General features: G+C 41.0%; 1 protein-coding gene across 2 annotated transcripts in view; it reads left to right on the top strand.

The window, feature by feature from the left end:
• The window catches only part of NNT (nicotinamide nucleotide transhydrogenase), a 94,859-nt gene that overhangs the window by 380 nt on the left and 73,473 nt on the right, over positions 1–21,006 (top strand). Inside the window, exons 1-5 of one of the 2 annotated variants that reach the window (XM_042950313.1) lie at positions 191–269; positions 5,088–5,291; positions 10,059–10,288; positions 12,594–12,811; positions 17,202–17,289. In XM_042950313.1, coding sequence (XP_042806247.1) covers positions 5,135–5,291; positions 10,059–10,288; positions 12,594–12,811; positions 17,202–17,289 — 693 coding nt within the window. In that variant the 5' untranslated portion in view covers positions 191–269; positions 5,088–5,134. Of the gene's footprint in view, positions 1–190; positions 270–5,087; positions 5,292–10,058; positions 10,289–12,593; positions 12,812–17,201; positions 17,290–21,006 lie in introns of those variants that run through there. The other variant, XM_042950322.1, reaches the window with a different exon arrangement.

Raw genomic sequence — 21,006 nt, 5'->3', positions numbered from 1 at the left:
TGGTGCGGTCGCTTTCTTGTCCGGAGGGAGGGCTGTAGGCTCTGGGGGCCCGGAGGGCAGAAGGGCCTGGTGGGGAGGGGGCTCCGGGCGGAGGAGGGGGCTTGGAGGTGGGGGTTGGAGGGCTGCGCCGCCGTCACGTGGCCTCCGCCGCCGCCGGGTTGGGGCTGTTCTTCCGGGTTGGAGGCGCAGCTCCTCGGGGCCCGAACCCAGGGCTGCCAGCGCGGCTTCCCTCGCGGCTCGCTGCCCGGCCGCCCTGCCTCCCAGCCAAGGTGAGCCGCGCGGCGCGGGCAGTCCGGGGCGCGTTTGGGGCACAGCTGGGGAGGGGGCGCGGGGCTGTTGGGGATGGTCCAGGCCCCCGCAGGGGAGGAGACCTGTCAGGGAGAAGGGGGCGGGGTCGGTAGGGACCTGGATGTGGGGTGCACCCGGGCGCCCGCAGGCCAGAGGCTGGGGTCCGGAAGGAGAACCGTGCATTGAGGGCCCCATTCCTTGTCTTTTGCCGGGGCGACGTGGAAGGGAGCGGGCGGGTGGTTGGGAAACTGGGTCCTTGCAGAGGGCAGGGAACGAGGCGGCAGCTGTGTAGGTGCAGGTCTTGGAGCTTTGGGAGGACAGCGGGAGTCGTAAGGGGTCATTTCGACCGGCAAAATGGGAGGAGGGGGGAGGTCATAGAGGACTTTCCATAGAGGGTGCGCCCAGAGAGGTGGTAGCTGGACGCCCCGAAATTGTGCTTGAACCTTGAGGGAATTCAGGGTCAGCGATCGTTTGGAGACTTAGGAGGTGGCGAGCGAAAGTTGTGAGTGTGTATGTCTGTGAGGGTTGGTGGTCTGAGCAAACTTCATCCAGGCAGAGAGAGGGGCCCGGGCTGGCGACCGGGAGGAGACAGCAGTGGGGGCAGAGCTGATCTGAACCCCCGAGGAGGAATGACTGTAAAGCGACCGGGGCCAATAGGCTTCCAGGGAAGGTTATAAATAGCGGTCCCGCGCAGATGCCAGCCAAGCTGTAGTGTAGTTGCCCAAGGAGGGGCGGGACCGGTGGGTTTGGGCGAGGTCACGCTGCCTGCCAGTCTAAGCTTCTGTAGGGTATTGTGTCCTTGGTTGGTATGTTTCGCTTTAAAAACGTAACTTGTTTACGGTGGCAGGCGTCCTCTATTCGCCCTGTGGTGCAGGGCAGTCCTAAAGCGATCTCTTTATAAGGAGTCTTTTAGGACAGACTCTTCCCATGGTGTTTGCATGCTTTTATTAAAGTGCTTCCCTCTTTAAAAATGTTCATGTCTTCTGCCATTTTTTAAATGTTTATTTATTTATTTTGAGAGAGAGAGAGAGAGAGAGAATCCCAAACAGATCTCGTGCTGGGGCTCCAACTCATGACCTGAACGGAAACCAAGAGTCCCTCCCTTAGCCAACTGAGCCACCCGTGCGTCCCACTTCTGCCCATTTCTTAACTGGATTATTAACTATAGAGAACAAACTGAGGTTTGCTGGAGGGGGGATGGGTTAAATGGGTAATGGGGATTAAGGAGGGCACTTGTGGTGAGCACTGGGTGTTATATGTAAGTGATGAATCACTAAATTTTACTTCTGAAACTAATATTACACTATATGTTAACTAACTGGAATTTAAGTAAAAATCTGAAACTATAAAAAAATTAAAGAAGACAAAATATTCCCCTTTTCTCTGTTGCACACCTTTTATTTGCAAACCTGGCTTTAAAAATTTTTTTTATTAAATGGACAGTTTAGGACTACTTTTTTATCAGCAATGTGCTAAGCTGTTTACCTTTGCTGATGGAATCAATCTTCCACAAGGCTACACAGCATTTCGTTTTCGAAGGAAATTTCCTGAAACTCTGGAGAATGTGTTTTTGTAGATACGCAGGTTTCAGGTTACCTAGTCCTAGTTATTTATTCATTCAGTTAAAAAGTACTTGTTGTTTTCCTCCTTTGTGCAAAGCACCAGGCCAGAGGTAATACCAAAGTGAGTAGTAATAGCAATAGAGATATTGTGTCCTTTTACTCCTTACAACAACCCTATATAACACAGGTGCTATTATCATTTTAAAGATGAGAAAATCAGGTTCAGAGAAGGTAAGTGACTGACTTGCCAAGGACACAGCTAATAATTGCAGAATGAGGGCTTGCAACCCACAGTTCACCTTGTTAGCCTCTAGGCTGTCATCATTCTGACGTGCTTGCCCTCAAGAGTTTTAGTACCTATTAGGAGAGATAGTTGCCCAAATAACTTACATTACACTGCTGTATGAGTGGTATACTAAATTTTTTTTTCAGTTTTGAGTTGCAAAGCTTTCCCCCATTGCTTCAAAGCCATAGAAGCACATGAATAAAATAGCTTTAAAATAATGATAGGGGAAATTCAAATATTCTCTGAATATATTTCAGTGTCATTTCTATTTAATTTAGGCTTAGCCATAGGGACTGTTCTTGCCAATAAACTACTTTCTTAAACATTATTTGTTTATTTACTTTTTAATGTTTATTTATTTTTGAAGGAGAGAGAGACACACAGTGTGAGCAGGGGAGGGGCAAAGAAAGAGGGAAACACAGAATCTGAAGCAGGCTCCAGGCTCTAAGCTGTCAGCGCAAAGCCTGACACCTGGCTTAAACTCATGAGCTGTGAGATCATGACCTGAGCCGAAGTCAGACGCTTAACTGACTGAGCCACCCAGGTGCCTTTTTTAAATTTATTTTTAAGATAGAGTATGAGTGGGACAGGAGGGGGGGGGGGTGGACAGAGGATCTGAAGCATGCTCTGTGCTGATGGTAGAGAGCCCGATATGGGGTTTGAACTCAAGAAACGTGAGATCATGACCTGAGCTGAAGGCAGACACTTAACTGAGTCAATTGGTGCCTTACCAATAAAACTACTTTCTGTTCACTGTCTTACATGTTTATAACTTGAATAAATCGGAATTTTGGGGCGAAATTGGCCTGTGAAGTCCTCTGCCTTAATTGCCATCTGATGCCAGGGATCTATTCAACATCAAATTACCATTTTCCAAGTAGGCAGGGCTGTTTTTCCAGATGGCCTGAAACAGGACTTCTGCTTTAAAACATTGTAAAATCTTATCTATTCATAAATGTTTTAGAGCGTAATGGGGCCCGACAAACAAACTTTCTTGTGCTTTTATATATGAGCAGACTGAGGTGCAGAGAGATTCAGGTCGAACAGGGAGTGAGTGGCCAACTTAGACAATACACGGGCTCTATTATATCTAGCTTTGTTCTCTCCCTGATGAGGTCTGGGTAAGCCTCATCAGCCCCATGAAAACAGTGGTTGTTGGGGAGCTGGGATGATCTAAGAAGAGAAACTAGAGTGAATGCAGAGGCGGAGATAAGACTAGGTCATTGGTAATGGTAGGACAAATCTCCCCCAAGGCAAGAATTACCTTTTATATATCTTTGTATCTCCCTTGGTTGTTGGCATAGATTCAGTGACTGTTTTGAATATGTGGCTGAATTTCGAACTTTTTGCTCTCTGTTTTCAGCCATGAACAACCCAGAAGTGACCCATGAATAAATGAGGAGCATATTTATGGGATTCAGGGGTGCTTGGGATTGAAATGAAATGACATATGTGGAAACACTGAAAATCTAAAAACCTGTTCAAGTGCAAAGCATTATTATACATTTTTGATTGCATGCCTGAACACATCTTGCATACTTCCTCTTCCTTAGCTTTTTTCATATTACTCTCTCTATCTCAAATGTGTTTTCTTTTTTTCTTTTTCTGAGCTCTGTAGGAGGACATAATCTCCTTTGATCCCTCAAAGAACTTTGGACTTGCCTTACTCTGTAGTGTTATTACTTGTTGACTTTTCTTATCTCAGAGCGTGTGATCTGTTCCAGTTTGATTCCACAGATGCTTCTAATGACTGTGACTCTGGAACTCAGCCCTCTATGTGTGTTTGTTGAATTAAAGGTCATTTTAAGAATAAGCACCATCTGGATTAAGGATTTCCATCCCCCGTGTTGCTTTCTGGTATTTGTAAGAAGTTGCTTCAGGGAGTTGTGGCAGCAGTTCTAAGTGAACTAGACCCTTCTTCCTCTGGAGACTGGAAGAATGTTCATGGAACTGCTGGGATTGGGTGCTGGGCCCCCTGAGGGCCCACATGATGGGGCAGAGCCTAAACGTGTAGTTGGTGGAGTTAGCTGAATTTGACTGAGAGTTCCAAATCTTCTGCTTCCTGATTTTGAAGGAAAGAAAAGAAGGATGAGGGAACTCTGAGAATCAAGGGGATGGTGGGCCTTCCATGCCTTCCATGCACCCCTGGGGATCTGCCATGGAGAACAATGGAGGTTGCCACTGAAGCTTAGGTCAGTAACAGCAAAGGTCAGTGATCCTCCATCCAGCCCAGTTAGAGCTGGTGCAAAGTGGCCGCTTGTGAGAACCACTGATGGAAGAGTTCCTAGTTACATCCATATCTACAAGCACAAACCGATGTGATATTGACATTCTTCTTTTTTAAAATTGGAGTCATATCCCACACATGCTTAATTTTCTTGAGATGAGCACTTGGCAGACACGAATCTCATGTTCACTCAGGCTCAATTCAGGGGGTCTTACAGGATAAGTATCTTGCTGCACTGAATAGGTTGCCAGTGTTTTCTGTACAACATTGGTAGCTAAACAAGTTGTTATTGTACTATACAGCATTATAGACAATTTAAGGGAAATCCAAGGGTGACTATGCAATTTTTGCTGTGCATGCAGACTTAGAAGATAACGTTCATGTAAGATGTGATTGGACTCTATAGCAATTTTCTTTTTTAGCTTCCCTGCTACATTAAGGATCAATTAAGGTGACCAAGGCTTGGAATTGAATAGTGAGTTTTTAACCACAGTTTTAAGTGGGAGAATGGATTCCGAGTTTTAAATATATGAATTGGAAACAAACTTCTGAAGCATCTTCTCTAAGTAGAGGACTTGGCAAATAAAATTCACTGTAGATGCCCACATACAGCTGTTATATTCCAAGCTCTTTGAATTAGTATTTTTTTAAAAAACTTTTTGATGCTCAAATGACAAAGTATGTTTTTCTTGGCATATAAATATTTTATTTTCTTTCTTCTTAGTGATTTACCCTCAAGGAAATTTGGGATTTAGGAAGTTGGGAGCTCATATGAACATGGCGAACCTACTGAAAACCGTGGTGACTGGCTGTTCGTGTCCTTTACGTAGCAATTTGGGGTCCTGTAAGATTATACCCAGGAAGAAGGATTTTTTACGAACATTTCATACTCATCAGGCACTGTGGTGTGAAGCCCCTGCCAAACCAGGTAAAGTCTCACTTCAGTGTATATAGATCAAACCTTCAAAGTTGTAGGAGCTAACGGATCTCCTGATGATTGATAAAAGGAAAAGCGATGCAGTTTTATAGCCTGGTGTTGGTGAGTCATCATTTTTCGTTAAAACCCTAATGAGTGCTTTTAAAAATATTTTCCATGTATAGAAGTTTCTGACTGTCAGTGCTAATAGAGAAGAAAATAAAATAGAACAAGAGAAATGATAAACCAGTTGAGTTGTATCCGGGAAACTATTGCTCATAGTAACCATTTGTCTTAGCAGCTCTTCCTTTTTCCTGGTCTTTTTTGAGGAATTGTACTGTATATGGCTCATCTATGCTGGGGAACTAACAACTGAGTGTATCAATTAATTTGTAGTACTGCTTCTCGATTTACTGAATGACAGCTTCATCTCAGTTGCTCAGGTCAGAAACCCTGGAGTCATCTTGGTCTTCATAGTAGGTATGGGTTAGCTCTACCTTGTATCCAGGGTCTGTTCTCACCATCGCCACTGTTATCGTCCTGTTCCGAGCCACCATCATCTCTCCCCTGGACTGCTGTGCTAGTCTCCTAAGTGCTCTCTATGCTTTCTGCCTTTACCCCCACAACAGTCTGTTCTATACACAAAAGCATCATCTTTTTAAAATGAAAGATCATGGCACTCTTCTCAGAATTTGCCACCAGTGTCCTAGCTCATGCAGAGGAAGAGCTGAAGTCTTTGAGTAGCCTACAAGGTGTTCCCTGCTAGAGTCCCCACTCGCATCTGTTCTTGTGCGCAGGTCAGAAGGAGAGGCTAAACAAGGGCTCCCTAAGCTGAGGGAGATCCCTTTATTATGCATTTTGTGCAAAGACCCTCATAGCACTCTGTACCTCATTGGCAAAAACTCAGACAGGCGGCAATTATTTAGCTGTAAGGGAGACTTGGACACAAAAGAGGTCCTTTATTCCAGATGGGGACAAACTCAACTAAAATTGGCATTCTGTTATTCAGGTGGAAGACTAGGATAGATACCTGTCTTTGCCACATAGAATAATGCCCTTCTTTTTAATTTAAGTTTGCAGGACTCTGGGCAATCAGAATCCCTACACTGCTATGCTTTTTGAGTTCTTATGTTTGTCTTTAATAGATTTCACAGCCTCTTTTCTTCTCATGTGACAAGCGACTGTTGGCAGGGTACCTGTCCCTGAGAGCTCTCAACTTTATCTTCAGATTTATTTCTATTTATTTTTATTTTTTATTTTTTTATTTATATTTTTTATGTTTATTTAGTTTTTGAGAGAGAGAGAGAGAGAGAGAGACAGAGAGACAGAGAGAGACAGAGTGCAAGCGAGGGAAGGGCAAAGAGAGAGGGAGACACAGAATCCGAAGCAGGCTTCAGGCTCTGAGCTGTCAGCACAGAGCCTGATGCGGGACTTGAACTCAAGAACTGCGAGATCATGACCGGAGCCAAAGTTGGATCCTTAACCAACTGAGCCACCCAGGCATCCCTCTTCAGATTTTTATTTTAGGTGTTTTAGAAAGCCAGCTTATCCAAGCGTGATAAAATTGTGTCTAAGATAAAAGTAAGTAACTGCACTGAGGACATGAAAATTTTCCTTGTGAGTAAAGGCATGGACATCAAGATCTCTATATTGACTCTGCAGGAGACTTTTAATTTGTAGTTCTTGACTATTTCCCAGATAATTACTTTTTATCTCTAAAAGATAGGGATTCTATTTTAAAAAAATGCATAACCACAATTTCATTACTACATTGCAAAGCATGAAAAGTAATTCCAGTCAGTATTCATTTTTTTTCAGTTTCTGTTTTTACAGTTGTCTTATCCAAATAATGATCCAAACAGGGTCCACATGTTGTATTTGCATACTGTATCTCTCAGGTCTTTTTTGATCTCTGTTCTCCTTTTTTTTTTTCTTTTTTCTTTTTTCTTTATTTCTTGAAGAATGTAGTTGTTGCCCTGTAGAATTTCTCACATTCTGGGTTTGGCTGAATGAATTCCCTTCATATTATTTAACTAGTTTCTCTGTTCCTTGTGTTTTCTGTACCATTTAGCTAGACCTAGAGGCTTGGTTAGACTCAGGTTTGTTTTTGTTTGTTTCTGTTTTTGGTTTTTTTTTGACAAGAATACTTCATAGGTGGATGCTATGTACTATCTGTGGCGTTTCGTCAGGAAAATTAATCAGTGAGTTTAGATGTTGATATTCATCCATTATGGAGCTCCCATCAGTTTTTCACTCAAAGGCTATAACAGCCATTTAATGATCATCAACTGAATCCATGGTTTTATGGGGAGGGGGGTTGAAATGGTGGTACACTATCATTTTATCTTCATTTATTAGCTAGAATTTTTCTATAAAGAAAAACTTTCCCTCTGTTATTTAGTTACCCTGAGGTTGTAGTGGTAAGGTGGGATAAATGTTTGGTTCTGTTCCATTCTTTATAGTTTTGGTAATAATCTCTTGGTTTTCTTAAAGTATTAGTTTTCTATTCAGCTGTAACAAGGTAACACAACTTCATACATACACAAATTTATTATCTTACACTGCTGGAGGCCAAAGTCTAGAATGGCTCTCACTAGGTTCACATCAAGGTGTCGGTGGGGCTGTCTGTATTCCTTCTGGAGACTTTAAGGGTGGTCTGTTTCCTTCCCTTGTCCAGCTTTTGGAAACTGCTTATATTCTTTGGCTCGTGGCCCCTTCTTCCATCTTCAAAGCCAGCAGCATAGCATCTTCAGACTACTATTTGACTCTGGCTCTTCTGCCTTCTTCTCTCACACTTAAGGACCCTTGTGAGTACAGTCGGCCCACCCAGATAATCCAGGCTAATCCTTATTTCAAGGTCATTTGATTAGCAACTCTAATTCCATCTGCTACCTTAATTCTCCTTTGCTGTGTATCCTGACACATTCACAGGTTCTGAGGATTAGAAGTGTGTGGACACCTATGGGGTACCATTATTCTGCTTATCACACACCCGCTAAAGTTGGCCAATGAAGCTTTTAAAAAATATTTATTTTTTGAGTATCATAATGAACTCCTGCATTTTAACATCCTCGGATGTATTTTATTACATTGCAATTAATTATTCTTTTTCATGCTCAAATTGTTTCATATTTGGCCTTTCAAGTTGGCTCCCGAACCTGTTTGATGGGACTTCATTTGTCTTTGGTGGCTTCTTTGACTTACGGTATATAGGGCCTAGGTAATTTGACCTTGTCAGATAAGTGAACTCCAGATGTTTATGTGATTTAACTTTGCACATCAATCTGGAATATTTTCCAGCTTTCTATTATTTTCCTCCCTCTCCTTCAAACAGAGGTTAAGGTTCACCACATGTTTGCCTTTGGCTTACTTTTAGTTATTACTGCTAATGGAGTATGGGGTTTAAGACTCTGTTTGAATGCAGGTATTTTTAAGTTGACTTAATTTCTCTAAGGCCTCAATATTGTTACTCTGTAGAGATAATTTGTTTTTTTATTATGTATTTTCAGAGTTTAGGTTGCTAGAGTAGATTTCCTGAACTTTGGTACAACATACAGAAGCAGATTTTTTTTAAAAGAAAAGTCTATTTGTGCCTGCACGTTGAATAAAACAACAAAAGCAACTTTAGCTAAAATTGTTCAGAGCCATATATAAATACTTTATTTTATACAGGCTCTTTTGGGTTACAAGGAACAGGATTGCATCAAGGTCCTATTTTGTGGTGAGGGTTTATTGGGTGTATTCTTGGGAAGTACAGAAGCCTGGGAAACCCCTCATCTACTTCTAGGAAAAGTGGAATGGTATTCTGGATTCCATAGCTATGGCTCATCTTCCCTCTTTGTATCGCCACTACTGATGTTTCTGCTACTGTTGCTGTAGACCTCCCTTTGTCTACCTTTAACCTCATGGCTGCTTACAGATAGCTTTTGTACCCTTTACTCCCCCTGTCCTTTTCTGTGGGTCTCGCATTCAGACACTAAGAGTACCTGAATGGGTTGGGTCATCACTGGCCAACATAGAGTGTCCTTGGGCAGTTCCTATGTAAGTCATCTCAGGGACTCTCTGGCCTATAGACTATTATCTTTGACCCAGCTGTTGATCCTTGGTCTTATCCGCTGTGGCCAAGAACGTAGGGTCTCAGGATACAACACTTGGAAATCTGTGAGGAATTGCCTGTGGCCAAATTGCCAGGAAGGAAACTTTGAGTGTAGCCAACAATATGTCTAGTATAGGGTTGTTCTTCAAAACAGCTAATTAGTTCTGTCTTCCTTAAAGGTGAGGACAAGGAAACCATAAATCCCAGAGGATTAGTTTGAAGAGTGGAGTTAGCATTTTGATTGATCTCTCAACCCATTTTTTTCCTAAGAATAATCTAGTCATGTGCCTTGAAGAGAGCTATTTGGTTAAATGAAATATTTGGAATTTAAGAGAGTGGGCATAAATATTTCCCATTATTCAAAAAACTCAATTATGATTATGAATCAGGAACATTATTTTGAGCAGCAACTTGTATGTTCAGTATATTTTGAACAGACTGCCCATTTTCATTTTTTGAACTGTTATTAAAACATTGTTTTTATGTTTTTTACTGAATTAATTTTTCTTTTTCTTTCTTTTTCTCTCTTTCCCTCTCCCGTTCTTTTCTCCTTTTCTTTCTTTGTTTCTTTCTCTTTCTCTCTTTCTCCCTTTTTCTTTCTTTCTTTCTTTCTTTCTTTTCTTTTCTTTCCTTCCTTCCTTCCTTCCTTCCTTCCTTCCTTCTTTCTTCCCCTCACTTTGTAGGAATTCCATATAAGCAACTGACTGTTGGCATCCCCAAGGAGATTTTCCAAAATGAGAAACGGGTGGCATTGTCTCCTGCTGGTGTTCAGGCCTTGGTCAAGCAGGGTTTTAGTGTTGTCGTGGAATCGGGTGCTGGCGAAGCTTCCAAGTTTTCTGATGATCACTACAGAGCAGCAGGTGCCCAGATCCAAGGGGCGAAGGAAGTGCTGGCTTCTGATCTGGTGGTCAAAGTAATTATTCCTTTCCACCCCTCATTTATAGCATGCTCGCTTTTTAAAAAGTGTTCATGGAAAAATCATATTGTTATAACTCTTCATATTTTCAAACACTGCCTTTTCTCAGAGAAATGGTTGCATGTTGTGAATATTCTTCATAGTCTGGTAGAACTTTTATCAGGCAGTGTGATCTCTGTTTAACCATGAGAGTAGAAAAAGTGATCTTCCTTTTTAGATTTTCATGTGGAAATGCCCTTCTTATTGGCTAGGGAGAATTTGCACTTCATGGTTCATACATATCCAGAATACCCACAGGTGAGTATTTAACTGCTACAAGATGGAAAAAGGGCATGGGACTCCTCCTAGGACTGAACGTACCCTGATCTTCTGATATGTAGAAGGAACAGTGATTTAACTGACCTCAGTGCTATTTCTAGAGAGGGCAGGGCTGCCTTGGAGAAAGCAGCACGGGGCTGAGTAGAGACAGCCTTACCTACTTTAATGAAAGGTCTTAATGTATAATAGAAATCTATGTGCTGAAGAGCTTCAGACATAAAATCTGAAGTAAAAAAAAATCATATGGAAAAAGGAAGGGACTATCACAAGTGTACCTTAGGTAATTATTAGGGAGCAGCATTAGCCTAAATCCTAAGCCTTCTGCAACCAAGACAAAGAGGGAGATAGGGATTGTAGTAGCATGATTATTAGGCAAAAAGAAGCTCCTCACTTGTTCAGGAAAGACCAGCTTTTTTTTGGTATGTGTGTTAATTTCTAAGGGGCATCAATCATGTAACTGTTTTTTTTGTTTGTTTGCTTTTTTTTTTTTTTAACATAAATTCTACTGAATAACTTGGTAGAGTAGTGATCTTTGCAGAAGACAAAACAATTTTTTGGTGTGGAAATTAACAGTGAAATTTATGGTATGTGGGGAAGTTGCAATTCAGCCAAAACTTTTAAAGTGTTTAGGTGTACAGATACTTGGTGATATAACTTAGTATAGTAAAAGAGCTTAGGGCAAATAGAAAAATGAGTATGATCCATTCCAACATATGCTCTAGGGATCAAAACCTTTTGAGATACCCCACAATAAAGGGTTAGTAGGGTGTATATAAGTTGTGGAAGCACTTTGTGTTCCTTTAGATCCGCAGTGTGTATGAGCATGTTACAAGCACGGAGAAATCCTATGATATAGTAACTTAGATAACTTTATACTTGCATTAGTAAACTATTTTTGAGTCAAGCCTGTTAATATCCTGGGGAACTAGTGATCCAAAAAGCACTTTCAGGAAAACATTCTGTTGACTTAACTCACTCATATGCCAACAGTCTCAGCTGAGCATTTGATAAGGGCCAGTAGAATTAATTCAAAGTTGACCTCTAATTTTTATTAAATCTATATTTTAGATTCTCAATGAGGAAAAATAGACCTTGCCAGAGAGTCTTTTTAAGTTTATTTTAGAGAGAGAGAGAAGAGAGAGGGAGGGAGGGAGGGAATGAGTGGGGGAGGGGCAGAGAGAGAGAGAGAGAGAGGGAGACACAGAATCTGAAGCAGGCTCCAGGCTCTGAACTGTCAGCACAGAGCCTGATGTGGGGCTTGAACCCACAAATCGCAAGATCATGACCTGAGCTGAAGTCAGATGCTTAACCAACTGAGCCACCCAGGCGCCCCTAGAGAGTCTTAGAATCCAGAACCTTAATTAAAATCATATGTGTCACCAGATCAACAACTGAAATGGCAGTAACAAAGATGTTTCCTAGGTAAATGAGATGAAGTGCTATGAAATGAAAATATTGACCCAGTGTTTGTGTTTCTGTTTCCTTTAAAAATTTAAGTCCCTGAGCTATTGTTTTCTGGGCTTACTTGCCTAAAAGTGCTACTGCGAACTTAGAGCTAAGGACATGATACGTGTTTTGAAGATCGATTTTAAACTTGGATATAAAACACACCTTAAAAGCCCACAAATGAATCTGCTTATCTGAATGTGTTTCTGCAGAAACTTAGGAAAAGCTGGCAATGGTAAAGCCATGTTATGAGCCTTACTTAAAAATAAAATTTTGGGGTGGGGGGGGGAAACCTTCCAGAATGATAGCATGCTCTTTACTCAGATCAGTTCCTAGGTTGGTCATCAGTCAGAGGACAGATGGCAAAGATCTTGGTGCTCCTTACCTTGTTTAGGAATTTAGTCCAAAGTTTATTGCTGAAAGATTACTTCTGGCCTATTATTTCAATCATGGCATGTCATTTAGGTTGTCCTGTTTACTTAAAAATATGATAAAGGTATTTACATTATTAATCAGTGACTTGACTTTTTTTCCTCAGGTGCGAGCTCCCATGGTTAATCCAACATTAGGTGTTCATGAGGCCGACCTTTTAAAGACATCGGGAACATTGATTAGCTTTATTTACCCAGCCCAAAATCCAGACTTGCTAAATAAACTTTCTAAAAGAAAAACTACAGTTTTGGCGATGGACCAGGTTCCAAGAGTCACGATTGCTCAGGGATATGACGCACTAAGCTCCATGGCCAACATTGCTGGGTATGTTGATTCCTTTCCATTTTGGTTGAACAAAGCACAGTGCTACTCTAGAAACATGCTCATTGTGACTCTTCTCTCTTACAGTGCTTTTACTTGTAATAATTGTTGGGGATAAAAGCTTTTTGAGAGTACCCTTATTTATTTATTTTTTTAATTAAAAAAATTTTTTTTTAATGTTTATTTCTGAGAGAGAGAGAGAGAGAGAGAAAGATTGAGCACAAGTCGGGGAGGAGTAGAGAGAGAGGGGACACAGAATCCAAAGCAGGCTCCCGGCTCTGACCTGTCAGCACAGATCCTGATACAGGGCTTGAACTCACAAATGATGAGATCATGACCTGAGCTGAAGTTGGAGGCTTCACTGACTGAGCCACCCAGGTGCACCAAAAGTGCCCTTATTTTTTAAGGCTCAGTTTATTATTTCATAGTTAAAAGAAATGACTCTTCATATTCTACTCTTCATGGGTAGAAGTCTTCCACCAGAGCAAATGATTGTGAAATTATTTGTATGAGGAATAGACTGTCTTGCATGTATGTGTGTATATGCGTGTATACACATGTATACATTAGGTAGAAATTGCTACTTTTTTTCTTAAAAAAATTTTTTTTAATGTTTATTTACTTTTGAGAGAGAGAGAGAGAGAGAGCACAAGTGGGGGAGGGACAGAGAGAGGGAGACACAGAATCCAAAGCAGGCTCTGGGCTCTGAGCTATCAGCACAGAGCCTGATGCGGGGCTTGAACCCACAAACCGTGAGATCATGACCTGAGCCAAAGTCGGATGCTTAACCGACTGAGCGACCCAGGCACCCTGCTACTTTTTTTCAGATTTTATTTGAGACAATTGACATATAGCATTGTGTAAATTTAAGGTATAAATATAATGATTTGATATATCAGTATATTGTGAAATGATTGCCACAGTAAGTTAGTTAACATAAATTGCTGTTTTTATAGGTCAAAAAAGGTCAGATATTGACAGTTTCATATTGTTCAACCTGACACATACATATTAGCATTTACCATTTTAATTATGTTTTGCTTAGGTAAATTCATAAAATATTTAGCAAATATGGAAAATGTCTGTATTTGGCAAAGTTCTACCTGGTGTCAAAACACGTATTAATAGGGGCACCTGGGTGGCTCAGTCGGCTAAGTGTCCAACTTCAGCTCAGGTCATGATCTCACTGTTCATGAATTTGAGCCCCACGTTGGGCTCTGTGCTGACAGCTCAGGGCCTGGAGCCTGCTTTGGATTCTGTGTCTCCCTCTCTCTGTGTACCCCCCTACCCCCACTTATACCCTGTCTCTCTCTCAAAAATAAATAAATGTTAAAAAAGTTTTAAAAAATTATTACCCCCCCCCCAACCCACATATTGATAACTGAGGGCTAACTACGTCCTCTTACCTTTGCCCGCCACTGCTGCGTTCCCACTTTACTGCCTGGAGAGCTGTGCTGAGAGGAGACTAAGGGCCCTCCTGCTCTGGGGAACAGGGCTCTGACTGAGCAATCACGCCTGCCCGGGGGGGGATGGGGTGTATCGTGTTGCTGACTGCCTAGAGAGCAGAAAAAATCTGGAAATCGAAGATGCTTATGAAATCAACTCTTCAGGAGATAGTTGAATTAGATTTTAAGCATGCAAACTGCTGATAGTGACAGTTTGCTAATATGAATGAGGCACCAACAAATGAAAACGGTTAAAAAAAATCAAACAGCGCATGCAAGAGAGACTAATGTGAATAAAGCCTTTTATGGCCTGACACATGACCTGAAGGTTTTCTTAGGTTTTATAGCTTAGGTGTAGCATATCGGCTAGGCCAATAGATCAAATAGAGTCTACTTTGGGTTTCATTTTTGAAAGAAAAGCAGAAAACAAAAAGGACAAGCTAAAAACACATTTTGTTATCCTTACTATAATATAGCAAATGGTTGGTTTGAAGATATTTTTTGTGATATAAAGTATACACCAAAGGACAAAATAAATTTTTGCCATATTATTTTGTTTGTAGAAAAGTTACATTATGTATCATGGGACTTCAAAGATTTTCTTTTATTTTTTTTAAAGTTTACTTATTTATTTTGAGAGAGTGCGTGAGTACAGGGTAGGGGCAGAGAGAATCCCCAGCAGGCTCTGCACCGTCAGCCAGGAGCCTGATGCGGGGCTCAAACTCACGAGCTGTGAGACCATGACCTGAGCCGAAACCAATAGTTGTATGCCTAACTGAATGAGCCACTCAAGTGCCCTGAGACTTAAATGTTTTCTATAGAAAACGTACAATGTGATCTTTGATTTTGTCTTGTGAAATGTAGAATATGAAAGGTTATCAAAGCCAGTGGTTCCAGCCCAGTGCTTTTTAGCCATAGAATCTTTTGGGCAAATGACATATTATGAGGCAATATAAACAAATGCAATAAGAGCAGAATGGCCTTAGTTGAACTGAGGGATGGAGGGGTGTCCAGAAACATGTTTGTTCTCTACCCCACCCATTATGGCCCCAGAGTTGGCTGGAATTTGAACCTTTGGGGATCCATGGGACACAGTTTGAAGAATCGCTATCTTACATCCTGAGCCGATATATGCAAAGGGCATAGTTTGAGGTGCATCTTCTAGGATACTTATCCACACAGTACGTGATAAATCATTATCTAAGTCACACACACAGCCATATTACAGTGAAGACACGCTCCTTCCAGTTCATTCATGTCCATTCTGAGCTTTTTTTGCTGTCATCAAAAAGAGGCAAACTGTTATCACTTTTCCCCACTATCAATGTTTTCTTGTACATTCCTGTGTAACTCATCTCATTTTTGTTATTTGTTTCAGAATAGCAGCTGAATCTTTTAAAACATTAATTCCAAAATTTCTTACAGTGGCCTTTGAATCTTTATCATGTTTGGTTTTTTGAAAGTTTCTGTCACTTGGATTCAGAAGTAAGACTAACAAGTAATGTGGTCTCTAAAATATTGCCTTTCTGCTATAATATGATTTAAAGTCGTAGTGGTTACCATTATATGCTTTTGCATCAATTATTATATCAATATTATTTTATAAAAAATATGGCCAGGAAAAAAATATGATCAGGGAAAGGTTTTATTGTCAGCAGGTAGATTTTAATAAATAGTTGCATCGTAATTTTAATTATAACGTGTTATAGTTAATGTGTAGAGGTGCCTTTTAAGGATAAAATGCTCTGAAAATGAAATTGGTATAATATGTTAACAGTATCCTCGTAAGAAAAGATGGTATAAGTGGTATATTTTACTTGTTTTTGCTGCACAGAATGTTTCTTTAGCCAAAAACACTAGTATTTACCAAACACTTATGATGGCAGGCTTTGTGCTAAGTGCTTTACCTGCATGGTCTCACTTAGTCCTCATAACAACACTGAGAGATGCTCTTTTTGTCCCCACTCTGTAGATGAGGAAACCAAGGATTAGGGACTTAGAGAAATTTACCCAAGGTCACAAAGCCGGTTAGTGGTAGAACTGGGCCCTGCACAGAGGTCACTGTGTCTCAAAATTCCATACTTTCAAATCTTAGCAATCAAGGGAAGTTTTTTTGTTTTGTTTAATTTAATTTATTTATTTTGAGAGAGAGTGTGCACAAGTGGGGGAGGTGCAGAGAGACAGAATCTCAAGCAGGCTCTGCACCATCAGAGTGGGTCTCGAACTCATGAACCAAATGGCGACTCATAACCTGAGCTTAAGTTGGATGTTTAACCAACTGAGCCACCCAGCTGCCTCAGGGGAAGTTTTTTGTTTGTTTGTTTTTTGTTTTCTGTTTTTTTTTTTGGTTTGGTTTGAGGTTAGAATTTTATTATGTACAAGCATATAGCTATATCTCGTTTCTTTTTCATTTTAAAGTTTTTCCCTATGACATAAATACTACATAATCATTAAAGAAAATTTGGACAATACAGTGAAGTAAAACAAAGTCTGAAGTGTCTGTAGTTTCAGCACTGGGAGAAAACCGTTGTTAGCATTTTTTTTTGGTCTTTCCTTCATTTCTTTTTTTACACCAACTGATCTTCTGCAGTGTTCATTCTGAAAAGGCCAGGGAACATCGTGGGTAAGAGTGTGCTTGTGGAGGTAGGATGCCAGCCAGGGTTAGGCTTCTGGTTCTGCCATTTGCTAGCCGAGTGACAGCAAGTCTCTTCCACTCTCTGTGTGTCTGTTTACTCACCTATAAAATGAAGGTAAAAACTGTACCTGTCTGTAGGATTGTGGAGGAGGTTAAAGGAGTAGTTATACATGTAGCACTCAGCGGTTTTTGACACATAGTAGGTACAATTTAAATGTTAGTGATTATCTTTGACTATTAAAGCTTCATTGGTGGCTTACAATAATATATTAGTCTAATCTCTTTAATTTTATGGAAATATTTATTTTTTCAGCTACAAAGCTGTTGTACTAGCAGCAAATCATTTTGGACGGTTTTTTACTGGTCAGATCACAGCTGCTGGAAAAGTTCCTCCAGCTAAGGTAGGTAGAACTTTTAATGTTTCTTCAAATATGAGTTATTTATAATTTTTTTAATGTTTATTTATTATCAAGAGACAGACACAGAGCGTGAACAGGGGAGGGGCAGAGAGAGGGGGAGACACAGAATCTGAAGCAGGCTCCAGGCTCTGAGTTGGCAGCACAGGGCCCGACGTGGGGCTCGAACCCACGAACCGTGAGATCATGACCTGAGCCGAAGTCGGACACTCAACCGACTGAGCCACCTAGGAGCCCCCATAATATGAATTATTTAAAGGTAAGGGTATGTGTAGTACTAAAATACAGTTATTTTAAAAGTTTTGTCCTGTGTTAACTTCACAGTGTTAACCCTGTGTATATTTGGTACAAATATATGGTAGAGCCTCAAAGCTGTTTATGATTGCTTGACAAAAAAGAATTTTGACATTTCTGGAAGTTCTAGTTTGTTTTTTGTTTTTTGTTTTTTTTTTTTTTTTTTTTACTTACTAACTTGAATTCTTAAAGGGGTTTTGGATAACTTGTTCTGTGTATGTAGGGTGTTTATTACTGATGTTTGAAAAAGCTTCAAGATACCATTCAGTAGATTGTTGATTTCCCAATGTTGTGACACTTGGTTCATGGAAAAGATTGTCTTAGTTTTGTAGATTCTAGATTTCCCAATTGTGACATTTTGTTCATAGAAAAGATTGTTTTAGTTTTTTCACTGGGCAGAGAGAGAGAGGGAGAGAGAGAATCCCAAGCAGGCTCCCAGCTGATAGCGCAGAGCCTAACTTGGGGTTCCCTCCCACGAACCGTGAGATCACTATCTGAGCCAAGATCAAGAGTTGGACATTTAACCAACTGAGCCGCCCAAGCACCCCTTCACTTTTTTTCAAATATGGGTTAAGAGGACGGAAAAAGGGAGGTGGTGTATTTGGGTAATTGGCAAAGGGAATGGGTGTGGTTTCTTTAATGTAGATTGAAAGCAGAGAGGAGCAGTTGATGACAGGTTGGGATGGCTAGGTAAAAGAATAGATTATGTTATGACCCTTCAACATTACATATACTAATTGACCATATAAGCATGTTGTCTCGGTATAGAAAATAGGACTTTAAATGTTGTTCATCTATCTGAAGAGTATACTCTCTGCCTGTAGGCATAGGTTTACTCAGTGCTTCCTGCTCTTATGTACTTTGTTATATAAACCGAGAACTCACATGAAATAAATCTCCTAGAAAAAAATGAAAAAAAAAAAAAAAAGATACTAGCAGCTTTGAGAAATAAATTGCTTTAAGAACAGGCCAGGTAAAGAAAATGCAAGTGCTTCGAGTGGAGGCCAGAATACATAACAAGGAAGTTAGCAAACAACAACAGAGATGTGCTATGTGAAGTGACTATGTTTGTTTTTTTTTTAAGTTTATTTATTTTATTTAAGTAATGTCTACACCCAAGTGGGGTTCAAACTCATAGCTCTGAGACCAAGAGTCACATGCTCTTCCAGCTGAGCCAGCCAGGTGCCCCTGAAGTGATGACATTTTGACTCCTTTGTCAGGATCATGAGAATGGGTCTGGCACTTATGGTGGCCAGAAGTTGAATGCTGGTTTTATTTTATTTCATTATTTTTAAAGTTTATTTGAAAGAGAGATCGAGAGCACGTGCGAGTATGCTTGTGCAGGGGATGGGTAGGTGGAAGGGGGAGAATCCCAAGCACAGTGAGGAAGTCGATGAGGGGCTGGAACTCACAAACTGTGAGATCATGACCTGAGCTGCAGTCGAGTGGGACGCTTAACCAACTGAGGCACCCAGGTGTCCCTGAATGCTGTTTTCAAACTGGCCAAATGCTTTGATGCACAAATCTGCTACTCAGTTTTGGTTAGACTCTTTCTCAAACTATGTGGAAGCTGAGAGGAAAGCTGTGAATATATAAGAGATTAAAAAGTGAAACAAAAGACCAGAGGCTTAAAGGAAGGGGAATCAATCAGCCCTTAAGAGGTAGAAAAGTGACTGTCTTTCCTGCGAATTTAAATTGCAGCTTCAAGGACTTTGGTTACATGTCAGAAATAGTTACATATTGAAGAATTAGACATTAGGTGAGTTTATCAAGGTAGATTGAAGAATACTTTATTTGACTTTTCTTTAAACATGGAAGGTTCTTACTTGTCTACGGTGAGCTATCAGTTAGTTATTTGATGGCTTCCAATATGCCAGGCACTGCTCTAGGAGCTGGACTATGGGATGAATAAGGCAAAGGAGATCCCTGTCATATGAAACTTACACTCTAGTAGGGGCCACGGTGAGGTGATAAATACGTAATCTAATCAATAGGTGAGATCATTTTAAATATAAAAGAAATGAACAGGATGATAAGATAGTGAGTCATGGGAGCAAGCTGCTTTTGCTAGGGTGATGGGAAGGCTTCCATTTGGCATTAGAACCGAGGCCTAATGGATGGTGCGAAAGAAACCAGGTATTTAGGATATCAGAGGAGCAGCACGTAGGAAAAGGAGCTTCCAAAGGAGCAGCACGTATGAAGCCCTGGGATGGGAAAGAGCAGACTAAAGGCTGTTGGTCTGGAGTGTGGTGAGCGATTGGAGATGATGGTGGAAAGGTAGGTTGGGGCTGGATGACGTTGAGCTTCTCTTTACAGGTCTTGTTCACATTTTCTCACAGAGGAGGGAAGTGTCTGATTCAGGATTGTTTTGGAAAAACTCAGTTTTTTTTCAAATAGAACGCTTCACTTCTGACATTCTGGTCACCGAATATGTGGGGGTTTTCTCCACACAAAGCAATTCTGTGACACCAGCAGGGTGTGCTACAACTTAACTCTGTTCTAACACTGTCTACCTGGAGGTCGTGTCAGATCCCGCAGGTGAAGGGCTAGTCCCACGAGACTGCCTTCTCCCCGCTTCACATGACATTCGCAAGCTCAGGTTGTTGCCTGTGCCTCTGACAGATTGACTATAAATCATTTGGAGGTTCCCACGACTCCCTCCTTAGGTTCGGTTAATTTGCTAGAACTCAGAGCTCAGGAAAATAGTTTCCTTACTGTTTACCAGTTTGTTATAGAAGGATATGATAAAGGATACAGGTGAACACCCAGATGGAAGAAATGCATCAGGCAAGGGATGTGGGAAGGGGCATGGAGCCCTCCTTGGACACACTACTCTCCCTGTACCTCTGTGTGTTCACCACCCTGGAAGCTTTTAAACCCTGTACTTTGGGGATTTTTTATATGGAGGCTTCATCACGTGGGAACAATGGATGATTAACTCCTTTTCCAGCCCTTTCTCCTCTCTCTGGAGAATGGGAGGTGGAACTGAAAATTCTCAGCTGCTAACCATGGGCTTTCTGGTGGTCAGCTGTCATCCAGGAGCCAACCAGCAGTCAACTCATTAGAACAAAAGACACTGCTGTCACCCTCAAAATTCTAAGGGATTTAGGAACTCTGTCACTAACTGGGGTCAAAGACCAGATATTGGAACAAAAAATGTTCCTGATGCTCTTGGGTTTTAGGAGTTCTGTATCTTAATAGAATATATATATTCTATTATCTCACGAGGATTTAAAAAAGTCATCTGGAAGTTCTATGGGCGAATGGATAGTAGGGGGAAGAGTGAAGGCAAGGCCTGTTCAGAATTGATTGCTGAAATAGTACCCTGGGAAGGTAGTGGCAGTAAAGATGTAGAGAAGGGAGTGGATTGGGAGATCTTTGGGGGTTAACTCCAAGAGTGCTTGCTGA

Source organism: Panthera leo, chromosome A1 (genome assembly GCF_018350215.1).
Source record: "Panthera leo isolate Ple1 chromosome A1, P.leo_Ple1_pat1.1, whole genome shotgun sequence".
NCBI lineage: Eukaryota > Metazoa > Chordata > Mammalia > Carnivora > Felidae > Panthera > Panthera leo.
The sequence above is the reverse complement of the archived record's forward strand: the minus strand, read 5'-3'. Positions and strand labels throughout refer to the sequence as shown.